The sequence below is a fragment of the Drosophila teissieri genome, chromosome 3R (genome assembly GCF_016746235.2).
Source record: "Drosophila teissieri strain GT53w chromosome 3R, Prin_Dtei_1.1, whole genome shotgun sequence".
NCBI lineage: Eukaryota > Metazoa > Arthropoda > Insecta > Diptera > Drosophilidae > Drosophila > Drosophila teissieri.
The window spans coordinates 5,045,960-5,063,093 of NC_053032.1; the positions used below are offsets into that span (position 1 = coordinate 5,045,960).

Below are 17,134 nucleotides of genomic sequence, written 5' to 3' on the forward strand. Positions count from 1 at the left end.
TGAAAATCTGTTGTCATTCTCACATCGCAAGGCATAAGCAAAGACAAAAAAAGTGAGAACTAAGTGCGTTATTTAATTTTTATATCATTTAATTTAATTAGAAATCTAAGCAAAGCCACAAAATGAGAAAGTGAAATTGTGTGACTCCAAATACATAAAAGGCTCTCGTGCCCGCATCGTGTAAATGGCAAAAAACTGACGCGAAAAGTAAAACTGCCAACAACAAGCAGCAGCAAACAGAAAGCATAAGCAAACACTAACAACAACAACACACAGGAGTAGCAACAAAAACGCAATTGTGATAGACAAAGAAATAGATTAAGAAAGGGAAGGCGAACAGCGAAAGAGATCCGAAAGAAAAAAAATAGCGAAAACAGTATAAATTATTTGGAAAATATATCTTTGGCCGAACATATTGATAGACATTTGGACTAAGGAAAGTCGAGTTAATGATATTTGCACATTTGATACGCAACGAAAACTGTTTTAAAAGTAATACGCAGGCGGAAAAAGAAGCAGAGCCATACAAAATAAATAAGAAAAGCGAGAGAAGGCGAGGAAGAGAATAAAATAACACAGTAGTGTTAAAAGAGAGGGAGCAGCAAACGAGCGAAAATAAAGAGGAAAAAATGAAACTGTTGATGCAAATAAAAACAATCACACAAACACATTGGGTACAGATACAGTCACAGCTGATGTAAAATAATTTGCAAAGCCTGTGTGTTCGTGCCCGTTTACAATTGATTAAAACCAAAACACACCGCGCACACAACAGACAACAATAACACATCACACACGTACTCTCGCACTCACACACGCAACACAGTCACACTGACGCACTATTGTGGAAATTGATAAAAGAATATAAGGTAAGTGTGAGTAGGGTACCAGCTTAATTAATCGTTAGTTATAGTTTTATGCACACCAACGACAGTGCATCCGACGCCGCACCTGCTGCCTTTTTTTTATCGCTTTTTAAGAACTCCAGCGACCCTCAGGCTGTGTGTTCGTCCGTTTGAGCCCAATTGCAATTAATTGCCCTAATTTACATATTTTACAAGAACACCGAGTTAGTCTGTGTGCATTTGTTAGTCATTCGAAAGTTTTTTGTTTTAAATGCACTGCACTTGAATGAGTGCAAAAGGAGAGGGAATAAAGCAAAACATATGAGTGACCGAGCGGGATGCAAAGACAGGTATGGAGAGGGGAAAGAGAAAACGCAGGATGAGTTGCAGCTCGGCTTGAATTATCGAATATCGATAAGATGCAGGCGATCAGCTGATCATGTGTTTACTATTCAACCGATTTCTCAGTTGCGTTTTAACGGTCTGCTATTCTTTGTTTTTCTCGGCTTTTCTGTTTCTTCGCTTAATTTGTTTAAATTTACATTTAAATCCCATTTAAGATAATGTACATGTATATTCATTATAATTAAGTACTGGGGTCACATACCATTAATTGGAGTTAGACTCACATACACAACCACACGATAGCCAGCCGCTCTCTTTATGGTTCTCCCAGCTAGAAAGAGTTTTTTCTGCCCCCCACAACGACAAAACAAAAGAAGCGGCTAAGGCTGATAAACTCTGACTGCGCTATAATCAGTTTGCAGTGACAAAGAAGTTCAGTTTAAGTGCACCCGGCTTGGTTCAGGGTTTCTGGCTGCCATCCTCTTCTTCTACAAGTCCGCTATTTGGCACCTAGACTCGCCACAATGATCCGGTAGTTTAGATTCTTTGATTGCGGAGTACATCAACCCCATATAAACTTTATAAGCATTTTCTGTTCAGTACGTCGTCGAGTTTTTTATTTGCATTTTGTCATATCTTAACCAGCAAAAAAGTGGTGTAGGTTTCTAAATTCTCTTACATTTTATTTAAATACAACAATTTGTTTTAACATCCATCAGGTCTTGTCATTCAATTCTTAAATAATTGGGTATATTCGAATTTTGTGTGTGTGTGTAAAAAATTTTAAAAATACTTTATTATATACACATATATTTCTATCATAAATAAGTGAAATTAACAAATTTCAAACTGTCGTTGTATTTAACTATATTATATCCCGTGAGTGAAATTAAAAATTTCCTGAAATTTCCAAATTATTTGTACATACCAACATTTTGCACACACTTATGTTGACATAGAGCAGTTTATCTGGTTAAGACACCATTGAAGTTAATCCCAATCTTTTAAAGTTTTATAAATCAAATAAACGAAATAAATGCTATATTGCTTCACTTTGATATCTTTTATTATAACAACAAAAGTGCAATGCTTTAAATTCGGAAAATCAAGTCTACATAATGTAACTTCTGATTCCGAGCTATCCACCCAATGACATTTTGGGACTCTCGCGGTTATCACACATATTTTGATACATAATCCCTGAAGTGTAATACAGATACAGCTCCTCCGATAAGATCTTATCAGCTCGGGGCTTGCTCGCTATCTATTTTATTTGGGTTGAAGAGTCGATGATAATTGCATTGGGGCATGCCATTTGCAATCCTTTCGGCTGATTAATGCTTTCTGTTTATCAATTCTAACGGTTATTTCATCAATTTACCTAAGTGTACCTCGCATTTTTACCTGGGAATTATATATGATCCTGGGCTAATCGTTCCTGGTATTTCGTCAGCTATAAAATCGGCGTACCGTTACACGTGTTCGCAAACTGTGGACAATTTTGAGAAAACTCTCCTTAATATCCCGTGTCTTGGAAATTTAAAAGTTTCGTTTAACGGAATGGTACAATGCGTTTCGGTACAAAATTACCGCGGAGGCAGGTAAACGCTGATGCGTCAGCGTCGCATTTCGCATCGGCGTTTGCATTGACACAGGTATAAGTATGCGGGCAGCATCGCTCTCTCATTCTCTGCCGTGACTTCTCCGTGCTTAGAAACAATGATGCCACACATATCTTTCAAAATATTGCAAATTCTAATCTATTAATTAAACTAAAAGTAAATTATTTATATATGTAGTTAATGGTTTATTTGTTATTCAGATGAGGAGATAAACTCGTGCGTTCTAAAATTTAACTGGTTCTGATTTTGTTTGATTCAACTAAATTTACTTGGTGCAATTCTCTTTATTATACCAGTTACTCGCAGAGTAAAAGGGTAAACTAGATTCGCTGAAAAGTATGTAACAGGCAGAGGGAAGCGTTTCCAACCCTAATAAAGTATATACATATATTCTTGATCAGGATCAGTAGCCGAGTCGATCTGGCCATGTCCGTCCGTATGAACGTCGAGATCTCAGAAACTATAAAAGCTAGAAAGTTGACATCAAGCATGACATAGATGCAGCGCAAGTTTGTTGGCCCATTTTTCTACGCCCACTCTAATGCCCACAAACCGCCCAAATCTGCCACACCCACACTTTTGGAAAATGTTTTGATGATTTTTCAGTTTTGTATTTGTCTTGTAAATTTCTATCGATATGCAAAAAATTTGTTTGCCCCGCCCAAAAACCGCCCAAAGTAAAGTAGTAAATTTCTAACCATTTTCCAAACTACTTTTTCGCCACGCACACAAGTCATCCAAAATTGTCCCGCCCACCCTTTTGAAACATTTTTGTATTATTTTCATTAAATCCTTTTTTTCTATTTCTATCAATATGCCAGAAAACTTCTTGTTCGCACTTCCACTACCTGCATTCGACTATAGCATTCTTTCTTGTTTTATTTCGAAATTAAATGATAGCACGAACAAATGGCTATGAGATCTGGCTACAAAATAGCTGATTCATCGTCACACACTTGCGGCGCTCTCTCGTCCGCTCAAAGTGTCTCCGACTTTCGTCGTGCGCTCTGCTCTCCGCTGCGCTCTCTGCTGTGATCATTTGTTTTCGAGCCACCCGCAAGTCTAGACGTGTTGAAATCAAGGTGCGTTGATAACACGTTTCTTTCTGTTGTTGTTCTGGTTGCTGATGTTTACAGCTCGCAAATAAATAAACAGTGTGGGGAATAGTGAGTGCGCGTGTGTTAAATGCGGAGCCATGCTCTTTCCGCTTTTCCGTTTCCCATGTTATGCGCTTTATCGCCAAAAGCCGTCTGCGAGGCTAAACTCTAAACAAAATTATAAAAGTAAAAATGAATAAGCGTCTGTGCACATGATGGGCCTGCTATTTTTATTGCGACTCAAAAATGGACCAGTTAGTCATTAACATTTAAACCGCCCCCCACCATGAGCCTACTCCTTTCTATTTGTCCCTCTGACGACACAAAGAGAGCGAAAAGCAACTGCGGCAGTCTTTCTAACAGCTGTTGGGCAGTAAAAGTGATCCAATAAATGGCTTAAAAATAGCTAGGCTAAACTCTGCCTCTGCGGTGGATTACTAGTGGATTCAATCGTTGTAAGCGGTTGAGTGTGGTTGCTCAAAAGGCAAAAACGAAAACATTTTTCACAAATTTTCTGAAACCGTACTCACGCAATTGTGTGGTGGTGGAATGCTCAAATATGATATTGTTTGTAAATTTGTACTTAATTGAAACAAAAACAAAAGTCTAAAATAAAGAGTGTAACTTAATAAGTATACTGCGTATCACAGATAAGACTATCTGTACTCATCACTATTTGTTGTCATTTTTGTCTTACAGCTAAATAATAACAACACGAGTATAAGGGAACCATAAGTACAAGCACATGTACCGATGAGGAAGTACCACTATATCGGCTGAAACACTGCCAAACCATTTAAGAGACGACAGCATCAGGATTAGAGGGAGGAGAAGCGGGCGTGGGAGAGAGAGGAGCGGAAGTATCCCCTCCAGAAAGCGGTAGCCAAGTCGAGGAGACAGAATATCACCAACGGCTTCATGATGCTGTACGTGTTCCATGTGGACGTCGGCCGCATGCTAAGCTTTGACATGAACGTTGCACTGCAGCCAGTGGAGCATCTTAAGGAGACGATTCAGAAGCTGCACAACATCCCAGCCGCTAACATTGTTTTGCTGGTGAGCGGAGGCGAAATGCTAACGCACTCCACCCAAGTGTCGTGCTACTCAGCTGGCACGGACACCAATCCTATCTATATGTTTCTCACGGGGGACGAGCGCCTACCGCAAATGATATTTAACTCGGACGCCGACAACGAGCTCCGTCGTCAAGTAGAAGAAAGTCACCGGTTACCTCCGGCCCTGGAGACAGTGCGTCAGCGCGCTCAGCTGGCTCAACACATGCGAGAGTTGGCCAGAAAGGAGGAGGATCTGTGCGAGCGTCTGGTTCATGAGCAGCACCTGCAGCAGCAGGGCTGGTCGGCTGTGGTGGCCAATATGGAGGATTTAACAAACGAGTTTTGCGACCGCTTCCAAAATTTCTGCTCCTTTTTTGATCGGCATCTCCAGAAACGAGAGAGCTTTTTGGGGCTGCTGCGCAACTTTCCCGATGATCTCAAGCAATTGGGCAGGATTCCCATACTTCCCGATCTTATGTCTCTTGCCGAGGCCGATTTTCATGGCTTTGACGAACTGTTGGAGAACGACGACGTGTTTACTGCCCAGCAGGCTCTTACCGAATCCTCACAATCGGATTCTCCCAATAAAAAGCTGAAAATGGGCGACGAGGTGGAAACGGAATCTGTTGAGCAGCCGGAGCGCGGTGTTCAGACCTTGACTGGCAGCAGTTCGCTTTCCCGTCGTCCCAACCTGAACCTGCTGCAGTGGATCAGTTCCAAGGGTAACCACAGGGCCCTGCAGCTCATGTCAGACGAGTGCATCCAGGGATTGGACATTTTTAGTGCGGACATTTACGAGAAGCTGAAGGAGGAAGTCAATCAGATCATTAAGTTGGCTAACCAGGCCGATGTTAAGGAGATAAAGGGCCTCGGCGACCGTCTCTGCAAGCTGGAGGAGTTTAAGTTCCGGATCAAGAAGATGGTGCAGGAGCAAAAGGAGCAGGCACTAGCCCTCCAGCAGAATGAGGCGCGGGCGCAGAATCTGCGCGACAACTCCGTCCTCCCGGATCTCTGCCTCTCGCATCGCTCCCAGCTACAGGTAATGCTGGATAATCACACTAAGATACGCGAGTACTGCCGCTGCATAGCCAACTCCAAGGATGAGCTGGGCTGGAATCTGCACACACGTCTGCGACGGATCGTGTGGATTGAGAATGGGATGAGTGAGTTTGACAACAGATTGTTGTTTAATCATCGCTGCTTGCGGCGTGCCGAACGTCACATCTGCATCATCGAGCAAATCCACCGGGCGCCGAGCACTTATGTTTCGGCCGTGGCGGAGGTGGTGCGTCGGAAGATCTTTTCGAATGAGTTTCGGCAGTGGGCCACTCGACTTTCTACGGACTTCGATCGCATCCACAGCGAGGAGTTGCGCCGAAGGAGAGAGTTCAATGCGAGCTTTGAAGGCCATTTTCTCAATATTCTGTTTCCTGGCATGGGTGACATGCCCCCAGCTTTTGCAAATGAGCACCCCTTGACCTTTGACACACGTCTCCCTTCATTGAGCCGATCGGACATGGAGCTGCTGTCCTCGCAGTTGCCAGAACTGGCCGCACAGCTGCAGTTGCCCGACATGAAGCCTGTGATTGACTTTTTCGCCCTGCAGTCGGTTAAGAATGTGGACCGAGACCAAGAGGACGAACGGGATATTCCACTAATTGTACCACGTTTGGCCCAGCTACAGGCGCAGGCAGCTGCCTCTGATTGTGAAACTGATACGGAAACAGAGTTCGAGAAGCTTAGCTCCACATCCAAGTGTGTTGCTACATCAACCTCGACCAGTTTGGTGGAGCGAGTGGCACGGAGTACTGCTACCGAGGAGCTGCTAATGCTAAGTGCGGGCACCCTAACCGAAGAGAATACAGACAGTTTCCAGAGGATGCGAAGCGATATGGAAAATATGTCCAAGTTGGCCCGATTATGCCTTGCCGAAGCTCGTTCCAATGTGGGCATCTTTCGCAGTGACGTTGCCAACTACCAGGATGAACTCCAGTCTGAGTTGCATCTTCTGCGAGATAAATGCAATGTGCTAAAAATGTTGTGTGAGACACGCGAGCAGAAATCCCTAGAGAAGCTGGAGAAAATGCGCTTAAAACTGCAATTGGTTGAGCAGGACAAGCAGGCTGCGGTTGCCCAGGCGCGTGAGGAGCTTATCCACGAGCACAAAACGGAGCTGGAGTCCCTACGTTGCCGATTTAAGCTGATGACCTCTATGGAGCGTTCACCATCGGACAGCAGTCTTGAGAAAATAGAGCGACCGACAAGCAGCGCTAGCGTGGTCAGCGCAAACGCTGGTGTGGATATCGACCAACTGCTGGCCCAGCAGCGCCAGGAGTTGATTGCCCAAAGGGAACGTGCCATTAGCGAAGCCGTTGATTCGGAACGATCACTATGGCAATCACGTCTGCTTCCCCTGAACTCTGAATCTGTGATGGCCAACGTGAGCATATTAAAGGACATGTTGGCCGACAAGGAAAGGCAGCTGGAGCAGCTGCGGGAGCAGAATAAGATTCTCACACAAGAGACGTACCAACTGAAGACCCGACTGGAGATGATCACCAACGAGGATGGCAACAGCTGGCTCAAGGAGAAGATCGACTATCTTAACAAGGACAAGTGTCGGCTGGAAGAGGAACTCAGCCAGGAGAAGAGTCGGCGCCAAGAAATGGAGTCCAGTGTGGCCGCCATGAGAAAGTAAGAACATGTTTTTATACCCGTTACTGGTAGGGTAAAAGGTTATATTAGACTCGTTTATAAGTATGTAACAGGTATCCTATCCTATAAAGTATATACATACAGCACTAGTATGCTGGAATACTAGCCTAGTCGACCTGGTTATGTCTGTCTGTTTGTCCGTAAAATCTTCGAAACCACAAGAGCTATTAGACCAAGGATGCTAAGATTAGCAGATTTGCTGATAGTGGAGGAACACGACTATAGGTCTTGTTTGATTGGCTTTTTTTGTTTAATTAATGCTAACAATAAGCTTTTCTACCCATAGCTCTGCCTACGATCTGAATGTTGGTGGGCCCCTGACCCGATCGAAGTCTGGCGTAAATCCCAGTCACCGATCTATCGCCTTGGAAGGATGTGCACGAGGCGATCTTGTCTTCGTCGTTTGGAGCATGCGCCACGCGCAATTTATGGTCGTCCAGGACTCGCTTACTTTGTACTTTGTCCATGCCGACAGTTTGGCTAGTCTCCAGTTGACAGCTCCGAACTCACCCACTCCGGCATTGGACCCCTCGCAGACAGTTGTGGATCTCAACCAGATTCCGCTGCCCTACTACGCCATTGGCCGAGTCACCGACAAGGAGTACTGCCAGGCGCGAAAAGTGTGTACATAATAAAATATTTATCTAGCATGATAATTTACCAGTGTGGCTTCTTTGCAGGACGACAATCGGTATCGCGTCAGTAGGGGATCCAAGTTCTATCGCATCAAGCTGGCCCCTTTGCCCTCTCGAAACGCTTCGCGGCGTGAGCGCTTAGAATGTAAGTAACAATTGAGGCTGGTGCATCCTTCTGAGTTGGGAACACTGAATCATTTGAATGCATATTCTATATGCTCATTCAATATATTAATTTAACGTTATCGAATCTTATTACGTATTTGAAACAAATTCCTTTTACTCAATGTTGGTGATATTTTGTTAAATATTGAACTAGCTTTGTTGAATGTGTGGCTTAGACATTGGTTTTAATAAAGTGATCTATGATCTATAACTGCAGTAAATTAACTTACGATCTCCCTTTTTAGCCAGCTCATCCACCGCCGCAGTCGTGGTATCGCCCAGAGATGTCATTGATGCTCCCGGCAGCAGCTCTAGCGTCTATCAGAACTTCAAGCAGCGCACGGTGAGCATTACGAGCGTAAATGAGGAGGATGATGAGTCGGCTTCGCTGCTCAGCGAGCGTTGTCGCTACATAAGCGTCAGCGAAGAGGATGAGTTGCATGCTGCTGGAGGCTCAGTGCCGGCAGTAACAGCTGCTGTTGCAACAGCCGCATTGACAGCATCATGCTCTGCAACACGAATTACAACTGCTGCAATGGTAGGAGGAGGTCCGACATCAACTGCAACGACGGCAGCAACTCAAGCACAGTCTGTGATAACAGAGCAGCCAACGGCATCAAGTAAACTTAAATTGGATCTACTGTTGGCCTCTGCTGATATAATAACACAACCCCTAACACAACAACCACATCAACAGCAACAGGAACTTGAACAATCAGCTCAGGTGGGAAGTGCAGCGCCTTTGCCTGAAACAAGTAAATCAATCCAACCAGAGAATTCGGAACCGGAAACCATCACCATTTATGTGCCCCCCAATCCCCCAGCAGTATTAACTGCAACTCCCTCTACAAGTGCTAGCATCCTGGCCAGCATCAGTGCGGAGCCTATTATTAGCACAGCCTCCATGCTGCCAATGTCTATTGGCACGGCGACCATAAGCGAGGACTCGGACGAGTACCGTTCGCTTGAGGGCAAAGACGATGGCGATGCCGATGAGTTTCCCATTTCTGGGTAGTGCACCTTAATTGCGAGGCTTGTATAACTACTAATATACATAAATGGAGTGTGTATCTAGGCTAAATCTTGTACTCTATGTAGGAACCGCGTCAATACCAACAAACAATACCCGAAAATAAGCCAGGGCCTTAAACAACATCAACAGCAACCTTCAACAAAAACAGCTACGTGAAAGTTATATACTTAACTGATTGATTAACCAAATGCGCAATATATATTCAAAATGAAACTGAAAACAAATGTTTTAATGTCTGCTTAATGAAATAATCTTATCAAATCTAAAAACGGGTCCTACCCCTTCAAACACAACTATACCGAGATACAGGCACAGCTAGGATTTTCGAAATTTGTATTTAAAATAACACTTACTTTAACCCATACTTTAACAAATTCACCTTATATTCAAAATATTTACATCGGTAGTTTTCGGTTTAAAGTTATAATTTGCTTTATTTAGTGCCAAGAAAATTATTTACAAGTCACATTAGTTTCGTAGCGAGTAAAATTGAGATGAGGAACAAAATTTTATATTTTTTATAGCCATTTTAAAAAGACTATAACAAAGAGTTTGCACACACACTGACCTTAACACAACACAGGGTTCATCCAGCAAAAACACAGTTTTATGCTCAGCTTACACCACTCTCTTACCCTGTACCTCCAAAAATTAAACATTCTACTTTCTCTCCTTGTCTATATCTAGGATATTTTGATTTTTCGACTTGTATATAAATAAGAACGGAAATCGACGAATAGTTATTTATGCCTTTATTAATACAAGGAAACACTTGAAAATTACAACAAAATAGATATAAACCATATAATGATTTATGCGTTATAAAGCGATAGTTTTTTTTAACGCAAAGTGTAAATAAAAAGAAACAAAAATTAGATTTAAAATAGTTTAAACGATTTAAATGAGGAAACGTGTAAACGATGGTGTAACAGAAGCGGATCGCAGAATTGTCAAGCTTACAAAAAAAGTGTAAAATCAAAAATCAAATAAAAAATGGTAAACATTTCAAAACTACGACTGCTGTTTTAATCTATGATCAAAGAAAGATAATTTCTAAACTTCTCACCAAGGCGTTTATGCTATTTAGCTGGTGGCTACTTTAACTGAACTCCAATTTCGAACACACTTCCTTAAATTGGTGCCAGCTGACTTACCAAAAATCATTTCCAATTAGATAAAATTCTAGTTAATTTACACAAAATAATTTATTACGTAAACATGTTACATGTATTAATACAATATTAATAGGCTTAGGGTTATTTATTAATATTCTCCTATTCCGCTTACATGTTACATGATTCACGAATTCCTTGTGCTCTATCTGCAGTTTTTTGCATAGAATGCGAACACTGGTCTACACGAATCGCGTTAAATTGCGCTTTGACATGACTTGTTAGTTAGTTAATAATGAAGTTAGTTAGTTAATAATTAAAAAAGCTGAATAATTAATTGCACATTTGGCCAACGCGAATTGGCAAAGGGATTTCACATGGATATCTGGGCTTGGTAGCGTGATAAATAGCCTTTTAATTGTGCTTGGTTAGGGAAACTTATTACCCAAGCTAATCCCTATATACATATCCGATATAAAAGCAAAGCTGCTTCAGTCTCCGTTATAGAAAAGTGTGTGCAATACATACATACAAATTTGATTTCATATCTAAAACTAATTGGGGAAATTTTTTGAGAAACTGCCGTGCTCATGCAAAACCATAGACAATAGGTTTTGAGAACTTATCCTTGTCTATCGGGTGCTATTGTTTTGGTTTAATGGCTTTGTATAGCCAAAAGAGTATTGGGTCTATATAATTTTTATATAGGATAATTATAAACCGGAGTGTTAAATAGTTTGAGTAGAAATAATAAATCCGAAGAGTTAAAAAGTCAGCTAATTATATGATTTGGAGTTTTAAAAATGTTTAAATGCTTAATAAGTGTAGTTCTTAAGAAAAATATGAGTATCGGAAACATTCCGTTGTGTAGTGTAAATCAAATATTTAAAATCAAAAATTTCTCAGTCCGCCGTCAAGGGTATCTCATCTTCGTGGAGATCCAGAAGATCCACTTTGCTGCCTCCGATTATTTCTGCTGCTCTGTAAGCATGTCTGAACCACATCACGCGGAGTCTGTGCACGACTAGTGAATGGCTGTGGTTGCATCCAACGGTTGGCTGGCCACCCGGCCACAACATCATTAGGCTCCAAAATAATTAGGCGTTAAATATGCTCCAGATATTAATTGCCCGCCGAGTCGCCCCTGCCATCCATCCAGCTAATTCGAAAACTCCTCACAATATTCCACACTTCTTGAGCACTATCTTTCGCTTCCGGGATACGCTGGAGCCATGGCCCTTCTTTGCTGGACGAAGGACAATGGTACCGCTGCTGGACTTTGTGAAGGTCGGACTGAAGGCACTGATTGTGGGCGTGCTACTGTAGGACGGATGGCTGGAGTTTTGCTGGTTTCCTGCTGCCTGGTCGTAGCTCTGGGTCATAAGCTGATGGCATTTGGTGGCCAAGTAGCGAAATACGGACGCCACGTTAATGTCCTCCTTGACGGAGGTGCGAATGAGCCGGCAGTTGAGCAGCTTGGCCAGCGTCTCCACCTCGTCGGCCGTTACCACCGCCTGTTCTATAAGATCGATCTTATTCTGCACGATCACCGTGGGAATCTCGTTGCACTCGTTTTCCACCTTGCGCTTCCATTCCTTGATCGCGTCAAAAGATGCCCGATCCGTCGTCGAGAAGACCAGGACGGAAGCCTGGGCGCCGCGGTAGTACGCCTTTGTGATGCAGTCAAACTCTTCCTGACCGGCGGTGTCCCACAACATGATGCGCACATCCTCGCCGTCGATCTCTATCTGTCGCTCTAGGAAGTCCACTCCAATCGTCTTCTTGTAGTCTTTTGTGAAAATGCCTTTACAATACCGCTGTATCATTGACGATTTGCCAACGCCACCGTTTCCAACAATGACCTATTGAAAAGACCAGAGTTATGTTAATAATTTATTAATTAGTATATTTTAAAATGTGTAGACTTTTTTAATGCATTTATAAGCAAATATCTTGAGTCAAAAATGCATTTTAATAATAATTAACCAAAATGTTTTAATGTTTCTTCCTACTGAACATTTAAATCCGTTAGCCATTTAAGTTAATTAAGCGGGTAAATTTCAATCAAATTTGCCTTGTCTGCAGAAAGACATTCAGAAATCATCTTATAAATCAATTTGAAACAATTTCAGAAAACCCATTAGAAACAACTCCACACAGCAAGAGGATAACCCTAATTGAACTAGAATCTTAATTCAGTTTCGCCATTAGCATCGGACCATTGCCATACACAACACTTGGAGAGAGAAAAAAACACTGAAAAAAAAACTATACGATATACGATATCAAAGCAATAATAAAGCTGGATTTCGGTTTTTGGTTTTACTCTAATAGTAACCTTAAAAGTAACAGTTTTTCTTCATGTGCACTCATTTCAGCCATTCATCATCCGAATGGAAGAGATTCACGCGACCAGCTGGGCAACTTACCACTTTAATGGCCAGCTCGATATCATCTTCACGCATGCTGGTGTAGTTGTACTGCGACTGGGAGTGGGTCTGCAGAACGGACGCAGCAGCACCGCCGGTTGCCGTTTGGATTAGACGCATCTAAGCCGGCAGGTGGGCCGCTACTCGCCCAGGTGTTTGACTGTGGCTGGGGCTGTGGCTCCAGCTTCAAGTGCAGCTCCGGCCGTGGCAGATCGGGTGGAGCACGAAATCTCAATCCGCCAAATGCAAGTGTGTCCAAATGTGTTTGTTTGGTTAGCCAAGTTTTCCGCAGCTTTTCACTTTTCCTCCAACTTTTCCTCTCACTTTCTACGCATTGATTTCACCAAATTCAATCTGTGGAAAATCGACAAAAAAAAAATTTTCAGAGACATCAGTCTTCGTTAGCTTGAACTAAAGAAAGATATATTGGGAATACTATCCATCTATTTTTATAAACCTTATTTGTTTGGGGATTTGTTTACATTAAATTTAAGAAAAGACCATGCAAAAAGTTTTACCAATATTTTGACTAAAATTATTTTCCCTTCCAGAAGTTTGATTGTAAATGCAAAAGGTTTTCTTTCATATTCACTTTAACCGGTTTTCAGCGCTGTGTTTCTCGCTTCTTTTGGCCAATTCTGTTTTTCGTTTCCCCTGTTTTTATACCCGTTACTCGTAGAGTAAAAGGGTATACTAGATTCGTTGAAAAGTATGTAACAGGCAGAAGGAAGCGTTTCCGACCATATAAAATATATATATTCTTGATCAGGATCAATAGCCGAGTCGATCTGGCCATGTCCGTCCGTCTGTCCGTCTGTCTGTCCGTATGAACGTCGAGATCTCAGGAACTACAAAAGGTAGAAAGTTGAGACTAAGCATACAGACTCCAGAGACATAGACGCAGCGCAAGTTTGTCGATTCATGTTGCCACGCCCATTCTAACGCCCACAAACCGCCCAAAGCTGCTACGCCCACACTTTTGAAAAATGTTTTGATATTTTTTCATTTTTGTATTAGTCTTCTAAATTTCTATCGATTTGCTAAAAAACTTTTTGCCACGCCCACTCTAACGCCCACAAACCGCTGTCAGTGCTGTAGACTCTCCTTCGCACTTCCACTAGCTGAGTAACGGGTATCAGATAGTCGGGGAACTCGACTATAGCGTTCTCTCTTGTTTTTCTTGTTTTTCTCTCTTTTTTCTCGACTGGCCCCGGAACCACCAAATGCGGCTTTTATTAAGACGCAACCTGAACGCACGGCAACGTTGTTCAACAACAGGTGGAACACCTTACGCCCGGGTAACAGACGTTGGTCAGCCCGGGGGAAGGTAGGGAGGTAGGCGGTGGTCAGGTTGTTAGGTGGGACGACAGGAGCCAGTGGATACTGGTCACTAGATGGTGGTCAGAAGAGAGATGGTGCATGCATGGCATTAGTATTCTCATTAGCGCGTGCCTATGAATTCTTTGAAAATTCTGCCTCTTTCTTCTGACCTTTCCCCCGTTCACAGTTGCTTTCTGCGGCCCCGTGGGCGGATACGTGGGTTCGGAATAGATCTAGAGTGTAGATACATATATACATATATCTGGCCAAACGCATGGGGAGAGGCTAAGCCCACTTGCTTTCATTGTGTTGTGAAGGAGATTTATCCGTTCAGTATGCAACTTAGTTGGGTTTCACGGTTCTCACAATAGATCGGTTTGGTGTTCCAAAAATCAATAATAAATCAACTATCAATTGGGGTTGGATTTCCGGAATACCCGAAGCAGTGTCCGAAATATGTATGTGTAGCCTAAAACTATTTCCTAATTCCTCCCAGTGATGAATATGAGTTAATGAATAAAGAAATTTGTTGTTGCCTTTGAAGGTTACAGATACAAAAACAAGAGAGAACGCTATAGTCGAGTTCCCCGACTATCTGATACCCGTTACTCAGCTAGTGAAAGTGCGAAGGAGACTTTAGCCCTGACAGTTTTTGGCGGTTTGTGGGCGCTAGAGTGGGCGTGGCAAAACGTTTTTTGGCAAATCGATAGAAATTTATAAGACTAATACAAAAATGAAAAAATATCAAAACATTTTTCAAAAGTGTGGGCGTAGCAGCTTTGGGCGGTTTGTGGGCGTTAGAGTGGGCGTGGCAAAAAGTTTTTTTGGCAAATCGATAGAAATTTATAAGACTAATACAAAAATGAAAAAATAACAAAACATTTTTCAAAAGTGTGGGCGTGGCAGTTTTGGGCGGTTTGTGGGCGTAAGAGTGGGCGTAGCAACATGAATCGACAAACTTGCGCTGCGTCTATGTCTCAGGAGTCAGTATGCTTAATCTCAACTTTCTACCTTTTGTAGTTCCTGAGATCTCGACGTTCATACGGACGGACAGACGGACATGGCCAGATCGACTCGGCTACTGATCCTGATCAAGAATATATATACTTTATATGGTCGGAAACGCTTCCTTCTGCCTGTTACATACTTTTCAACGAATCTAGTATACCCTTTTACTCTACGAGTAACGGGTATAATTAATTATTTCCCAGCAGGCTTTCTTCAGCTCTTCCAAAGCCCTCACCATTCTGCACTAACTAACTATACAGTTAACACAGGATTTGTGTTTTCCATTTTTTATTTCTTTTCTGTTTCTTTCTATCTTTTTTTAACCCAAAATCCACCTTTAACCCACTGTGCCACCTTTCGCTCGTTCTAATTATGCCGCGACTCTTTTCCTACAGCTTCTTCTAAAAGGTTCATGCTATTTTCGTTGGCTTTTTTGTAGTTCATTGTCATGATAATTAAGGCCACCGGTTATAGATTTAGTTCAATAGCCATGTGTACACTTAAATTTCGGTTTTGAATGTATGTATTTGCCGATCCCCAGATTGTTCTATTCTTGTATCTTGTGTCAAAACTGAAATGTTGAATGTTATAAGAAGCCTGAGCTTTATGATTTTTTGAATATTAATACTTCCATTAGCCCACGCATGCGAGATTTATATATTTCCCTCTGTATGGATAACAACAACTCAGATTGACACTAAATCCAGGTGCTTGTTTGTAAGTGAGCCTGTAAGCTACCATTGGTGTTCTGCACAGGCTACGGAGTAGATGGCGAATGGAGCACGGCACATCCATTTCCACAGTTGCACTGCAATTATCTTTGAATTTGCCCAAGGAACTGATAGATCGGCGGCCGTTTTCTTGGCCATTGTTGTGGAATGTGGATTTTAACTTGTCCATTTAGGTTCACAACAGTACCAATACACCTGATCTCGGCTACATACATGCATGCCGTGCACGGCTGAACACACCTACACATGTGCATTTCTTGTGCTGCTGCTGTTACAGAGGAAAAACATTTTCTAGGCTTGTATGTGTGTTCATATGGGGAAAATTATTCAAATGCCGAGCGCTACTTAAATCAATTACGACAGCGAGTTCATCATTATTTAAATCATGATTAAACAGCTAGTCGCGCACTAACGGTACTTTGCACAGTGTCGCCCTCTGCTTCTTCTGTTATTATGTTTTTTTTTATGTCTTGCCATATTTTTCATGGCTCTTTTACTACCTCTTCTCACTAAAATCAACTCAACAGTCGACTGCGATTGTGTTTTCTTGGTGAGAAATAAATGAAAAGAAGTTGCGAGTGCGAAAACTCAAGGCTCGCATTCGAATCGCAGCTTGGGATCGCACTGAAAATCGTAAACACGTTCGCAACTGAGCCCCTCTTCAACTTGGCCAACTAAAACAGCTAAATTGGAGCTAAAACAACGACGACAACGCGTGCGAAGCGCCTTAATTAAAGACGAGCATCGCCTGGGATCCCGATCTCTGAATTGACCCGCAGTGAAAGTCTGGTCGCACACACGATATACACTATGGTGTACGGTTTTTGCCCCCGGCCGATTTCTTAGGGCGCGAAGTGGGAGAAATGCGCTGCACTGGGAACCGGAATGGCAAAAAAACCGCACCTGTTGCTCGTCGCGATCAAAATTTGAATGTCAAGCCTGGCTTACGAGCAGAGTGACCGTAGCGAGAGAAAGATCGTTTGCTGCTGGGTAGATGGTCACACCATGCTTGCTTGCAGTTT

General features: G+C 42.4%; 2 protein-coding genes across 4 annotated transcripts; one reads left to right on the forward strand and one right to left on the reverse strand.

Annotated features, from left to right (window-relative positions):
- Positions 1–2: 2 nt before the first annotated feature.
- On the forward strand, positions 3–10,526 carry LOC122622699 (RB1-inducible coiled-coil protein 1). Its single transcript, XM_043801350.1, has 5 exons — positions 3–869; positions 4,609–7,658; positions 7,966–8,299; positions 8,360–8,459; positions 8,725–10,526. Exons 2-5 carry the CDS (start codon positions 4,828–4,830, stop codon positions 9,492–9,494), a joined length of 4,035 nt encoding a protein of 1,344 aa, XP_043657285.1. The 5' UTR covers positions 3–869; positions 4,609–4,827; the 3' UTR covers positions 9,495–10,526.
- Positions 10,527–10,698: 172 nt separating this feature from the next.
- On the reverse strand, positions 10,699–17,091 carry LOC122622700 (ras-related protein Rab-23). 3 transcript variants are annotated; one of them, XM_043801351.1, is made up of 3 exons: positions 17,016–17,091; positions 13,054–13,407; positions 10,699–12,486 (listed from the first exon to the last, which is right to left on the reverse strand). In XM_043801351.1, exons 2-3 carry the CDS (start codon positions 13,171–13,173, stop codon positions 11,800–11,802), a joined length of 807 nt encoding a protein of 268 aa, XP_043657286.1. In that variant the 5' UTR covers positions 13,174–13,407; positions 17,016–17,091; the 3' UTR covers positions 10,699–11,799. The 3 variants fall into 3 exon arrangements, with proteins under 3 accessions (XP_043657286.1, XP_043657287.1, XP_043657288.1); XM_043801352.1 differs by lacking the exon at positions 17,016–17,091 and adding an exon at positions 16,613–16,931; XM_043801353.1 differs by lacking the exon at positions 17,016–17,091 and adding an exon at positions 13,572–13,594.
- Positions 17,092–17,134: the final 43 nt, after the last annotated feature.

Coding starts and splice junctions, on each gene's coding strand:
- LOC122622699 (XM_043801350.1), top strand. CDS start 4,828: ATGATGCTGTACGTGTTCCATGTGGACGTCGGCCGCATGCTAAGCTTT. Junction 7,659..7,965: donor AGTGTGGCCGCCATGAGAAA/GTAAGAACATGT, acceptor TTCTACCCATAG/CTCTGCCTACGATCTGAATG. Junction 8,300..8,359: donor AGTACTGCCAGGCGCGAAAA/GTGTGTACATAA, acceptor GCTTCTTTGCAG/GACGACAATCGGTATCGCGT.
- LOC122622700 (XM_043801351.1), bottom strand. CDS start 13,173: ATGCGTCTAATCCAAACGGCAACCGGCGGTGCTGCTGCGTCCGTTCTG. Junction 12,487..13,053: donor TCGAGCTGGCCATTAAAGTG/GTAAGTTGCCCA, acceptor TCTTTTCAATAG/GTCATTGTTGGAAACGGTGG.